General features: G+C 46.2%; 1 protein-coding gene and 1 long non-coding RNA gene across 5 annotated transcripts in view; one reads left to right on the forward strand and one right to left on the reverse strand.

Annotated features, from left to right (window-relative positions):
- LOC142579166 (uncharacterized) overlaps positions 1-14465 on the reverse strand; it is a 131250-nt gene that overhangs the window by 109906 nt on the left and 6879 nt on the right. The window lies entirely within an intron of this gene.
- The window catches only part of Uch (Ubiquitin carboxyl-terminal hydrolase), a 107358-nt gene that overhangs the window by 16162 nt on the left and 76731 nt on the right, over positions 1-14465 (forward strand). For all 4 annotated transcript variants that reach the window (XM_075689111.1, XM_075689110.1, XM_075689112.1 and 1 more), the window contains one exon: positions 14157-14215. In XM_075689111.1, coding sequence (XP_075545226.1) covers positions 14157-14215 — 59 coding nt within the window. The remainder of the gene's footprint in view (positions 1-14156; positions 14216-14465) is intronic.

Here is a 14465-nt window from a genome sequence, read left to right on the forward strand (position 1 = left end):
AAGTCATATGAAGTACGGGTTCTGGGTGGCGAGAACATCGGGGGTGTCCTTCGTGATTGACGGCCTTGGCGACAATACCGAGCTATATGGCCTGTGGAACCGCAGTTGTAGCACACGGGAGGGTCGCGGTTCACAGCATCTTCCTCGAAACGGATTGCTAGGCTGCTGCGGGCGGGGAGAAAGTTTGTTGTGTGGATAACGTGTCTCTGCGGCTCGCTGAAAGCCGTTATATCGTTCATAAGTCACGTCTTGGTAGTAGAGTCGGTGCTCTTCTTGTCGCGGCCTGACAGAAGTTACAGGGGCTCGGGGGTAAAAGCGTGGCTGCTCTCGTTGTGGCCGGGCATCATAAGTAGCGCCTCTGTCGTAGAGACATGGCTGCTGTCGGGGCGCGAGTTCATAATCCTCGGTGCCCCTCGTCGCAGGATACGGGGAGAAGGATGCCACGTTTGGCTTGAAATCTGGTGGTAGGGGGAAGCTATGAGTGCCTGGATGTGTCACTTGCGCGTGCAGGCTGAGCTCTTCCCGAACTATTTGTCGAATCGTTGATGCAAGATCGAGGGGCTGGTTGCTGTCCATGCTTGCAACTGTAGTCACATTGGCTAGCCTGCCAAACTTCGGCGTGATGCGCCTCGTTTTCAGCTGCTCGAAAGTATGACAGTGCCGAATGATGTCAGCGACAGAAGCCAGGTTGTCTTTTGCGATGAGGAAATTATAAACATCTTCGGCAATTCCTTTCAGGATGTGCCCGACTTTATCTTCCTCAGACATTCCAGAGTCCACCATCCTACACATTTTTTTTACCGCCTCAATGTAGGTTGTGCAGCTTTCGCCTGGCACGTGCGCATGTTGCAGTAACATATGTTCTGCTCTTTTCTTTTTCATCGCGGAGTCGCTGAATCGCTCTTTGATTTCGGAAACAAATCTTCCCCATGTTGTGAACGTTTCCTCGTGATTGTCGAACCACATCAACGCAGTATCCGTGAGAAAGAACACGATGTTAGAAAGCTGAGAAGCGCTGTTCCACTTGTTGGCGGCACTCACCCGGTGATAATGGATGAGCCATTCCTCGACGTCTTCGTCCGATCTTCCGGCGAAGGGACACGCATCTCTCAGTTGTAGAACGGAAGTTGTCGGCGCAGCTGTTGGAATGGGCCTTTGTTTGTCTGCGCTGTGAGACATATTCAATTCCAGTAGATTCGGTGGGAGTCCAGCAATGCGACGGCTCCATCGAAGAACTTTTGGTTCAGCCTCCGTCTTCGGGTGTCGATTACCCCGCACCTTCCACCACAACTGTTACGAAGAGTTGCGAAGAAATGGTTTTATTTACAGGCGAGGGATGATGATCGTAGCTTGATAGTAGCGCAGCTCGGCCTCTCAAACTCCTCGTTCTCTTCGTCTTCTTTTCTCTTGTCCATGCCTTTCGTATCTGTTACAATATGTTGGTTTTCTACTTTGGACACATAGAGTTGGCGCGCATTTGATTCGGAGGCATGTTAAACTCGAGCTAATACTACCAAATTAATCAGCGGTGTGTTTTGGTGTTTTATCTAAATCTTGTTTAATTTGACCCGCCGGATAATTTGATCAAATTCTTCGTTACGTCAGGGTCGAATTAACGGAAGTCGACTGTACTTGAAATATTCAAATCTCCAAAAATATCTGTTGTTGGTTCTTTAACTCAGCTTCGCCGCAGTACAGCCATTTTATACGGCGAAGCACATGGAATGTATTGCAGTGAATCATATTTGCCATACAGTGAAGCATATAAAAAAAATGAGAAGGCGCACAGTCATGGGGCCCCTGCTGGTGCTTATGGCTACCCGACACAGCCATGGACGAAGGAAAGATATAGGAGAGGACATTATGTCATGCAGCCAGCCTTGGCATGTGAACGCTCCGTGAAGCCATAGTGGTGGCCGGACACATGACCTCTTGCATCTTGGCTACTACCCAGGATTTTTGGTTGTTGACGCTTGGCTACTATTGGGCTATTTCCTTCCTTCACTTCAAGTGCACTGTTTGAGAATTGGGCCAAAGTTTGGACGCCTGGACAATGTTACTACTATTGCAAGTGTGTCCGTCCCATCCCACGACGACATCTCCTCGGTGATTCGGCAAGTGGTTAAAGAAGAGCTTGAACGCCTTAAAGTTGTTTATGACGCTCATGTGTGCCATCAGTGTGCATTTGATCATCGCTCTCGTGTGCATTTGATCATCGCTCTTATGTGCCACCGGCCACCTGGACACCTCAGAGTCACCGAGAACCTCGCAGGACCTATGCTGATCGTACGGAGAGCAGCAACTTGCCACCACAACCGACATGTCTGGGACGCTGACAAGACGCACCACAATGATTTGTTCCGCGGGCTCTTCCCTCCTACAACCAGCCTGAGAGTACGTTTCCACCCATAACACCCACGTCACCGGTGTCACCCGCGACAAGCCGCGACTCCCACATTTGCTCCAGCTGCGGTGTGCCTGGACACATTGCTAAGTATTGCGACCGCCGCCAGCAGCGTGCTCCACAGTTTAATTCCTACACACCCCGCATGCCCCAGCCCTGGCTGTATCTCAGTTCCTTCCAGTGGCTGCAGCAGGGGCGCGCGAACCGCAGTGACTCCCCCATTTCCGATCGCAGTCTCACACCACCACCGACACAACAACGACGCTCTCCATCACCTCATCCTTGCTCGTTATCACCGCCGCCGCTAGGAAACTAGCTGGTGCGACCGACGGGGGGTGAGGCCGCAATATGTTCATTTTCATCAAGACCCCCTTGTGTAAAATTGTTTAAAAATAAAGTGTGCGTTTTAGTTGACAATGTGAGTGCTTTTGCTTTAGTTGACACCGGGGCGGCAGTTTCTGTTATGAGCCTGTCCTTCAAAAATCGTCTTGGACAAAAAGTTATGTTTTCTTGGGATCGGAACGCTACCTTTCGTGGAGTTGGCGGGGAAATGTTATGCCCACTTGGGGTCTGTTCTGTTTCAATTACGATAGGGGACCAGACATTTCGAAGTGAATTTACTGTGCTTGAACGGACAACGCATGACATTATTTTAGGAATTGATTTCTTGCGTGAGTGGGAGGCAACTTTAGATTGTGGAAGTGGCGCGATTTCGCTTTGCCGCGACGCGCGAACTTCAATGACAGATAGCACCAGTGATGCCGCCGACGTTCTCTCCGTGTCACAAGATGTGCGTTTGCCCCCTCAGACTGCAATGTTTGTATCTGTGAATACTTCTCGCCCTCGTACAGGTTTTTGTTGTGGTTTAGCCGAGCTTGATTATAACAATGCGCTCAAGAAAAATGCGATGGTCCCTCGCTCCCTCGTCACCACTGATGGTTGTACTTGTTTGTGGACAGTGAACGTTTCAACCAGATCCATAACATTGCCACTAGGACTTAAACTGGCAAGTTTTGACGAACAAGCCATTGTCAGCGTCGGAGCAGTTGAAATGTCAACTGCCAAAAAAAACTATCCAACCCCGATTCCAACCATGATAATTCTTCTGACTTTAAGCGCATGATTAACAAGTCGCTGTCTTCTAGTGAGCATCGTCTGCTGGAAGCTGTGCTCGCCCGCTACGCCACAGTGTTTGATTTTGCTCAAGGCCAACGAGCGTCCCATACACCACCGGCGTCTCGTATGCAACACCGCATCCATACAGGGCAAGCAACGCCAATTCGTCAGAAGCCCTACTGCGTTTCACCTTCAGAGAGAAAAGTCATCGCCGAGCAGGTCGAAGAAATGTTACAGAAAGGAGTGATCCAGGAATCATGTAGCCCTTGGGCTGCTCCTGTGATCCTAGTGAAGAAAAAAGACAACTCATGGAAATTCTGTGTGGACTATCGCCGCCTAAACACCGTCACAAAGAAAGACGTGTACCCCCTACCACGAATAGATGACGCCGTTGATTGCCTCCACTCCGCGTCATATTTCTCTTCTGTTGATTTACGGTCAGGATATTGACAAATTCCCATGCACCCCTCAGACAAGGAGAAGACAGCCTTCGTGACACCTGACGGTCTCTTTGAGTTCAACGTTATGCCCTTCGGCTTATGCAACGCTCCAGCGACATTCGAGCGATTTATGGATACCGTGCTCCGCAGACTCAAATGGGAAATTTGCATGTGTTATTTAGATGACGTCATTATCTACAGCCGGACATTTCACGAGCACAATCAGCGCCTGTCGATCGTTCTTGATTTTATCCAGCAAGCTGGCCTTATTTTAAACTCGAAGAAATGTCATTTCGGTGAGCGTCAAGCCCTCGTACTAGGCTTTCTGGTTGACAAAGACGGCATACGACAAGACCCTGAAAAGATAGCAGCGGTTTGTGACTTCCAACAGCCACAAACGGTGAAAGATCTGTGAAGCTTTTTGCGCCTTTTCTCATATTTCCAGTGCTTTATCAAGAATTTCGCACAGCTTGCCTCTCCCCTCACGTCTCTCCTTCACAAAGACACCCCATACTTGTGGACTGCTGACTGCGAGTCGGCGTTTCAACAGCTGAAATTTTTGTTGACTTCTGGACCGGTACTGCAGCATTTTGATCCGGAGGCGTCAACTGAGCTGCACACTGACGCCAGCGGTGCGCGTGTTGGCGCTGTGCTTGTTCAACTCTGCGATGGCCGTGAGCATGTCATTGCCTACACTAGTCGGACACTTACAAAAGCGGAGACAAACTACACCGTTACTGAACTCGAGTGCCTAGCAGTCATCTTCGCCATTCAGAAGTTTCGTCCGTATCTACATGGCCGCGCATTCACGATAGTGACTGACCATCATTCACTCTGTTGGCTGGTTGGGCTGCGTGACCCGTCTGGTTGGTTGGCCCGCTGGGCTTTGCGCCTTCAAGAGTACAGCTTTTCCATTAACTACAAGAGCGGACGCTGTCACACGGATGCTGATTGCCTATCCCATCTCCCTTTGCCGCACACTAAAGCCGAGGATGATGACTTCGATGACTACGTAGTTTCCATCTCTTCCGACTTTCCAGACCTGTGTACCTTCGAGAGCGAGCAACATTGCGACCCTAACTTGAAATCCCTACGGGCAGCTGCTCGTGAGCCAGCAGGAACAACACCGTTTACTTTTCGTAATGGTTTGCTGTACAAAAAAGATTACTCGGCTGATGGTCCCCCATTGCTTTTAGTTGTGCCTGAAAACCTGTGCCCTGCTGTCCTTCGTTCCATGCATGACGATCACACATCCGGGCACCTTGGCTTTGCATGCACACTACACCGACTTAGACAGATTTTTCTGGCCCAAGCCCTGGAAAACATCAAAACAGTATCTCACCAGCTGTACTGTTTGCCAGCACCACAAGCAAACGACGATGGCCCCAGCAGGCTATTTACAACCAGTTAGGCCACCGACCTTACCCTTTGAAAAAGTCGGCATCGACTTGCTTGGCCCGCTCCCAAAGACGTCAGTTGGCTACCGCTCGATTATAGTATGGGTAGATTATCTTACTCACTACACGGAAATGGCGGCACTTCCATCTGCCACTGCAGCAGATGTCTCTTCATTTTTGTTGCATCACGTCATACTCCGTCACGGCGCTCCCCGGGTTGTCATCAGTGACCGTGGATGGCAATTCACCGCCGACGTCGTTGAAGAACTTTTACGGCTTTGTGGTTCTGCATATCGTCATTCCGCTCCTCACCACCCGCAAACCAATGGCCTCACAGAGCGGACAAATCGAACCCTTACCAACATGTTATTCATGTATGTCACTGCTGACCACAAGAATTGGGACGCCGTCTTACCTTTTGTAGCGTATGCGTACAATAGTGCCTAGCACAAAGTTACTGGATATGCGCCGTTCTTTTTGCTGTACGCATGCGCTCCCCAGAGCTTTCTGGACACTAGTCTACCTTTATCGTGCCAAGAAAATCCTTCCATCGCCCAAACTCTGTGTCGTGCTGAGGAAGCATGTCGACTGGTGCATCTTAGGACGTTGTCCTCACAAGGCCACAGCAAGATTCGCTATGATGCGCGGCATATCCCCGTCAGCCTTACTCCCAGTGATTATGTTTGGTTGTGGACACCTGTTCGCAAAAAGGGATTGTACCACAAGTTTCTCGCCATTTACACTGGACCATTCGTTATACTCAGCCGCTTGAGTATAACGTATAGTATAACGTAACGCTTGAGTATAGTATAACTATGTCGTCGCCAAAGTGACGGCAAGTAATCGGCGTTCACGTGCAACGCAAGTTGTTCACGTGGCCAGACTCGAGCAGTACAGTCACAGGTCCCTTTAACTCGCTCAGCTTGCTTTGTCTGCCCCGGGATAAAATGTCGCAGCACTGCGCGACTGAGGCAGAGAAAGAAGAAGTAAAGTGTGCGTGCGTGATCTCGGGGTACTCTGCGCCGGCTGGGCCTGGCCTGTAGCTTCCATCTCGGACCTCGTTTCATCCTGTAAATAAACATCATTCGTAACAATAGTATTTCCTGCCTTCACTTCAAATGCTTATTTTCCAGCGCTGTTTCTCCTCCTTATTGGCTGTTCTGCCTCAAGGTTTAACCATCTGCTTTGATTTGCCAATCTTGCTATCATAGTCTAGCTTGTCTGGCCACAATGACTCCTCGCAAGGTGTCTCGACAAGTTGCTTAGTGGCGTTTGCACGACCTTGGTTGCATGGAGTGTGATGTGACGAATACGTGGCGGTGCTTTGCTCTGGAGTTTTCATCGTGTGAAATTTGTTGCCGAAGTTCGCTTCATGGAAGTTAGCCTTAAGGCAGTGACAGGTGACAATGTTGCTATAAAGCGTACTGTACATATGCACACACATATCACTAAGAAGCAGTTCACTTGTTCGCAAAGTGACTGATGCTGCAGGCAAGCATTTTGCAAGGTGTAGGCCAGACAGGCGTGCACACACGTTGGCAGTTCACAGTGGTACCCGCCGTGGTTGCTCAGTGGCTATGTTGTTGGGCTGCTGAGCACGAGGTCGTGGGATCGAATCCTGGCCACAGTGGCCGCATTTTGATGGAGGCAAAATGCGAAAACACCTGTGTACTTGGATTTAGGTGCACATTAAAGAACCCCAGGTGGTCGAAATTTCTGGAGTCCTCCACTACGGCGTGCCTCATAATCAGAAAGTGGTTTTGGCACGTAAAACCCTGTAATTTAATTTTAGTTTAATTAGTTCACAGTGGTGGGCAACATGTTTGGAAAGTGGCAAAATCTTGGCCAATCTTGGCCAGTAGCTATGCTGGTGCTGCATTCTCAATCAGTCGTCGTTGGGGATAGCTCCCTGGTTCTGCAGGCATTCAGCTAGAGCACTGAAGAATGATAGGATGTAAAAGTCACGCTGATTTAGAGTGTGTCACTTCTTTCGTGATGTGTGCACTAATAGCGATAAGCTCAAGTATTACTTAGGGCTGACTTCACTTTCTGGCTCAGCACAAACAAACAATGAACAAACAAACTCTCAAAGTCGCTCATCAAGGATACAAACCTTGTACTTGTATGCCCATAGAGAAAGGGATTTCAAGATGACAAGGTGGCAGAGGAGCACTAAAACATACTTGCACATGCTAGGTGATCGAAAATGAGCAACAATTATAGGATGGCTAGTAAAGGGCAGACATGAAATAGTCTATTAGTCAAATTTGCAAGAACAAAATTCTGGATTTGCTGGACTTGCACTGACTTCTTTCTATATGTGGTTGTGGCTGCATTCTTCACCTGTTACTGATCATAAGCTTGAGTAAACTTTTCTTGGTCCCGGCAGTCCATGCGCAGCTTTCCAGTCTGGCATTTTAATAGAACCGATAAGGTATAGCTCAGACTTCTTTGCTTAGGGACAACCTAATCTCTTCAGTTACAGAAGAGTTGTGGTTACACTCTTTCTGACGACGCTGGTTGACAAAACCAAATTCCAGCTTTTTGTTTAGGCATAAGGAAGGTGCAGACAAGTAGGCACTATTAATTTGTATGCTGCCTGTCTTTTTCAGTGCAGGATAATTTCAGTCAGTATTGGATTGTTTCAGTGTCGGCATGTATTCAAGGCTTTCTTAGGCTTCCACACGATGAGCGTTCTGTATGATGACTGTTATCCAAAGACGAACTTGAACACAGATACTAAATGTGATTAAATTAAATTTTGTATTTATTACTTGAAGAGCAGCATTCAGACTCCCGACTAAATTTAGCAGCTGTCTCACATGTGCACTTTGGTTCCATGGCTTTGCTTACGTAGCATCTGCATGTCATCTGAATGTCATCTGCATGTCATCTACATGCAAAGTCATCCGCATTGTGCGATTTCTCCCACAGGCCCAAGAATCTACGCTCATTATCCTCTGCTTTAAGAAACTAAAATAGATGTGAATGGAGGACTGTGGTTGGACAATTGAGTCAATTTCGATGCCCACAAAACCTATAATTGAATAATGGGTAGATTACTCTCCATCACCGTTGTGTGGTGTGTTCTTCTGTTTTTCATTGGCTTGTCTGCACTAGTACTCAGTGAATTACTAGTTGAAAACCTATTCCTTTCTTGAAATCGAGCCTTGGAAATTCTCTGCTAAAGACAACTTGTGCTCATCAATTTAGCATCTGGTGAGCAAGTGGTAATACACAGTGGAAGAAGTTAATATTAATTGCCATGCTAGCAGAACATTAAGGATCCACAGTCGAGACGCTCTGCTACACATTCGAAACCTGTCCGATCAGTGTTTAGGTTTAACATACTTCTGCTAATATAAAGAGACACTAAAGAAGAAGATGATTTGTGCTGTTTTAGTAAAATAACTTTCTACAATGCCAAAAAAAAAATGCTATTGCCGTGAGAAGACACCTGGTAAGCAAGAAAAGATACAAAAGGGAAAAATGGGCAGCAATTCTGCCTTAAGTTCCTGCATCAGCTCACCATGACGTCAAGGATTTTGACGCGTCTGCTCGAGCTTAGTGAAATATTTATTGGTAAAAATGAACTACAGTGCATTCTAAGAGAGCTAAAGACTGCACTCTGGAAGTTTTAGACGTTCTGCTGAACCATAATAGCCAAAATGCGAAAAAAAAAAATACTTTGCATCCTGTGACATTACACTGACGTACCAGCCCTGAAGTTTCAGTGTGAAATTCAAAAATGAAACTGACTGTCATTTTCATTTTTAATAGTCACCCTATTACCGTGGAAACAATAAACAACAAAAGTAGAGTTCTTCAGGCACTCTTCATTAATCTGAGCTGGTTCAGTGTTTCTCTTCAATGTCTCTTTAAAGGGGTCCTGAACCACCTCTCGGGCTTGGTGAAAGAACACAGTCTGCATATAGCATATGCTGCTGTGAAAATCTCAGCCAAATATTGCAGTCGTGTGCGATGTGTAGAGCTCAGAAGCGGAGCATGAAGTCACCTTTCTGTCAAATGCTTTCTTTTTCACAGAAGCCTGCTCCTCACTCTTTTCTCGATGCTTTATTTCATAATATAGCAGATTTCCGTGTGCGGCTACTATTGGCCAATAGCTAAGAAAGGTGTTTAGATGAGTGCACTTCTTCCTACTGTCGCTGTGTACATTTATTGATGCAGTTTCAAAAACAGGTTGAAGTAAGTAAAAAAATCTGCTTTCAAATTTCAATAATAATTACGCACTTCCGGAAGAAGCCGACTATTGTCCGCTGACACTCTGCCATGGCTGTCCACATAGGAATGAAACTTTAGCCACCCTGCTTATTGGTGTCATAGCCATTCGGTGTCGCTAATTTAAACTAGTTTTAAACACTCAAACCTTGAACCACATGAAGCGTAATGTCAGGCCACATGCACACTTGCCAGTGTGGGCTCACTCCTGGCTGCTCCTGGTTAGAAGCCTTGGCAGACATTGCTTCATTTTGCATTATTAATAGTGCTTCAAAATAAGCAAGTTATATGTGGCTACTATCTGTCTGTCAAGCTGGTGCAGGAAGCTGGTGCACACCACATAGCTTGGCCAGACTGGAGCACACACTTGGGTTGGGTGAGGCTAGGTTAAGTTAGGTTAGGTAAGGTGTTCACACTCAAGCCCTGTTGTGCACAAAGCAAAAGCTGCGCATATGCACTACAGTTGCATGTAGCTGCGGTCTGCTACGTAGCCTAGATACCGCGGCCACCACAAGGTGCCATTACGCGTTCACTGGGTGAGCACACTGTGGCTCGCTGAGGACAAGTGCATTTGACTACGTTTGGAACGTTGTAGGCACCAAAATTAGAAGTAGTGGCATCTACGTGAACATCCAAAATCAAATTTGAACTGCATGCCACGGTGACATTCAGTAGGTAGAGCATTGTATGTGCGTCCCACTCTGATGTAGCCTTCGCAGTGCAAGGCATTGAAGAAGGAATGGGCGCACAGTGAACGGGATCATATGTGACCTTTGATTGCTACTAACACTACTTCTAAGTGCATGGATGTACGTTCTGCAGCAAGGCATTTCTGTAATAGTCAATTTTAACTTCAAATACATTTCTCGACTTCGACGAATAGTGGTTCAGGGCCCCTTTAAGCATGCTTCAGCTATTTACTCAGAGGACAGAAAATTTCAGCATAAGTTAGACAGGAAGTCTACATACAAGGCCAGGTTTCACATGGACAGAGCTGTGCAGGTTATGGATTTACTACTTGAAGCCAAGGAAAATATAGGGGATACGAACTGCTCTTTTAATTGAAATGCAGAAATAAAAAAAAAAAAATAGAAATGAAAGTGACAAAAAATAAACTTTTGACCATTGGTGCTGAACCAACATCTGCATTATGCATGCAACACCCTAGAACTTGAGCTATGGTGCATGTGTATTAGAGCTAGCTCTGAGAGTGTTAGCCAGTGCCACTCATTGCCCTGGTGGTAGGTGTGGAACACCCTTTATACAGATGCAGGGGTGGGACTCCTGCGCCATTTGCGCGGTTTTGATACAAACTGCAATTCCTGTGCCAAAGTACAAAACAAAATTGACCGTAATTGCGCCACGCTGCACCAGAACGGCTTCGGCATCTGTGCTCCAGCAGTGGCTGCAAACAGCGAGCAGGTTCGGTCTCCGAAAAAGAGTGCAGCTGTTCACATTTCGCACACCGCCCGACGACGCCTCCTGCACTGTTTATCGTAATTTTCGTGCTTATAAGACTGAACTTTTATGCACTTCCGGCAAGTTATGAGCGTGCATGGTCACTCAGGCTGTCATCACTGCTGTCGGAACGGCCAAGGCGGCTGTATTTAGCGGCGCAGCGCTTCGTAGCTGAGGCGCAAAACAACGAAAAGTATATTGAGGGCGCTGCGAGCGAACTAGAACCTTTGCAGCTGTTTTCACTCACGTCCAGTGCTTCATTATCTTGTTACCCCTGTGGCCTCTGGTTTTGCTCTTGTACCACTAGCATGAATAAAAACGCGCACCGTAACGAATGCCTTTTGTGTATCATTACAGTCAACGAACAATTTTTTGGACATGCTCGATAATTCGGACGCCTTCGTAGAACAGCTACCCCATAGAGTCAATGTATAAGAATGTCTGGAATTTCTGACGCAAAACTTTTCGCACGCTGATCTACTCGACTTTGTCGCCGTGACTGTAGGTCTGAAACACATTAATCGAAGCCACTGCCATTTGGATTATATCAGCCTCGAACCAGCGCTCTCGCACTCCGATTCGCTGGTAGCAACCACTGCAGGAACGCTAAGCCTAGCTGCTTCAGACGTTTTTTTCTAGAAATAAATGAGTAAAAAAGGCTGCGATTTCTTTCTAATTTTGACGCAGATGGGTTTTCCTTTTTTTTTTTCGAGTGTATGCTCTAACGCTATCACATTAAAACATCAAGGCACCCTAGTGACGGCCCTAGCTTCACACAAGGCTGCACACCATGCGAATGCACGAAACAACAGACTCGCAGTCGATAGCGTTCTTACGTATCAGATGGCGCTAGGGGTGGCATATTTAGCCCCCAATGCGGACTTCTTACACATGCAGGCATGGGTTAGCGGCAGATACAATGCCTCAGTACCTTTTGGGTGTTGCTACATTACAATTTTAGATTTTGAAGGACCGAAACGTCCCTTACTCGATTTTCCGAACTTCCAGATTTAACGAAATAATTCGAGTGTGGTGATCACTTCATTAAATCAAGTTTCAACTGTAGTTTTACGTTATACTGGCCCAAGGTTGATCACGGCTCTGTGGGTCTGTGGTGACATATGGCAAGCCAGAAATTATGTTACTGCGTCAATTGCACTGCATAATTTTGGAACATTTTCCGCTACCATTGTGAGCATCGGCGCGGAGATATATAGTTCGATCGTAGTACCACCTATGTCTTCGGCTTTGCAGGAAAGCATGTGCCATGCCACTGCTTGACCCACTCTTCCATATTCTAGTGCACTATAGCTATAAAGCATGCTTTTACCGCTCCGCATTGTGATTGGCTTGCAGCAAGGCAGAACTATTTCTCTTATGTAGAAATGGCTTTCAGTAAACCACAGTAGTTCATAACTCTGGCTTCGCTGTATGGTGGAACGCATTCCCAGGCATTTCACCAACACTGTCCAGACATTAAAGAAAAATATATTTATAAAATATGTGGGGTTCTGAAAATTTTGCACTCTCTATTGCAGAATGCATATTCTTGTGATCGCTGCTACTAAATAAATATCAACAGGCACTGTTACCAAAATTTGCATGGATTAGACAGCTTCAGTATCAGAGTAATCAAAATTCAGCTTAAGACATTGTTTAAGACAGCTGCAGTATAGCGCTTGTGTTGGTTCATTCTGTATTCTGTCGTGGTTTCGAAGTGCGCTGTTCCAGTATTCCACCAAAATTCAGATTGCGCTGCTCTGAAGTGCTTCAAAATGAAATGTTATCAGCTCTAAATTGCTCCAAAATTAAATTTGGTCTGCTCCAAGCTGCTTCAAAGTGAAATTTTGTCTGCTCCAAAATGCAAATGAACTTGCTCCAAAATGCTCTATAATCACTTTGGGCAGTCCCAACCCTGCAGGTGTATAGTACATAAACTTCGAGCAAGCATCTGGCCTAGTCTTCATATATCACCTCAAGACATCAAGGCTGCTAGAGTTGAATTTAAGTTTGTGCTCTGCACGATGCCTGCATTTCAGAGGATGCTCCCCATCGAATGCTGTGGGAGTGAGCGATGCTCACCAGCACTTTCCATGGCTAGATATAACACACATTCACAAATACCCAAGAAAGTGGATGGGAAGGGGACAGCTTATGCCCGAGCTCAATTTGTGGAGCACAGCATGTGTATTGCAGAAGGTTTGGCTTTGGCTCCCACTTTCCTTTTGTACACTTTCACTTCCCTTTCCGTCCTTTCTGCATTTCAGTTAAACTGTTGGTGTTCCCTGTGCTTTCCTTCATTGCCCGTGCGCTTGCCACTGACAAAAAGGATTGAGTGCCGCAGTTTTTTTAGTCTTCTCATAGGTTGTGCACGTGCCACTTCAAATGTTTACTACAGCTCTGGCTCCACAATATGCTGCCATACTGTGTCTGGTGTTGTGCTGACTATCACCGTCACTGCTTTGCCATTTGGGTGAAACATTTTGGCTCTGCGCAATATCCAAACTGGCCTGAGATGCATATACATGGAATAAAAAAGTGTTTTGCCTGGTGCTGCAAATATTTCACGTTTCTCAAACAACCAGATAAACAAAAATCAAAATGCAGTCTGAGCAGTGACAATGGCAGTGGAAATGTAACATGCAGAAAGCGAAATAGAAATATATAGAGAATGACAGCACAGAGTTTCTGGGACAGCACCATGGTGATGACACTGCAAGTGCGGCTGGAAGGTATACGTACAGCACGTAACAAAACTCTGGAAATGGCAGTTGCCTCCTGTATCGGCTTCACTGCTGCTGTCCTGTCCTGGTGTCACAAACTCTGCAACGCGATCAACCCTAGTAATCATATAAAGTGGTTTCACAACTTTGTGACATTTCGTGATCATTGGAAGTACTGGAAAGCTCTGGTACTGTGTTGAGAGCTAAGCACAATTCCTATAAAAACCAAAACCTTTAGTTTTTGACTTTGCACTGAAGAAAGGCTCAAAGAAGCACATATTGTGTGCATATTGTGTTATCGAAACAAGAGTTCTCACAGGCACCTTTTCTAATTGTCCTTTTAACAGGTGCTTTCTTGTTTGTTCATTTTCATCTCTAGATGGGCGCAAGCCATTCCCTTTCAACTGTGGCCCTACAAGCACTCAGACTTTCTTGGCGGTGAGTGTTTGTTCCACCACTGTTTTTTAAAAAACGTCCTAAATTGTCAACGATGCAACTAAATGTGTCAGCAAATTATTAGTTAACCTGTGTAATTTTGTTTGTTTGCCGCTTCTGTTCTGTTGACTATGGAATAGGTTTCTTTTTATTTATTATTCCCTTCCATGCACTACCTCGTCTGGCAAGCGGTTAAGCCATGTAGCAATGGTGATTTTTTTTTTTTAATGTGGGCTTTTTTGCCAACTTTGCA

Source organism: Dermacentor variabilis, chromosome 4, assembly GCF_050947875.1.
Source record: "Dermacentor variabilis isolate Ectoservices chromosome 4, ASM5094787v1, whole genome shotgun sequence".
NCBI classification, from domain to species: Eukaryota; Metazoa; Arthropoda; class Arachnida; order Ixodida; family Ixodidae; genus Dermacentor; species Dermacentor variabilis.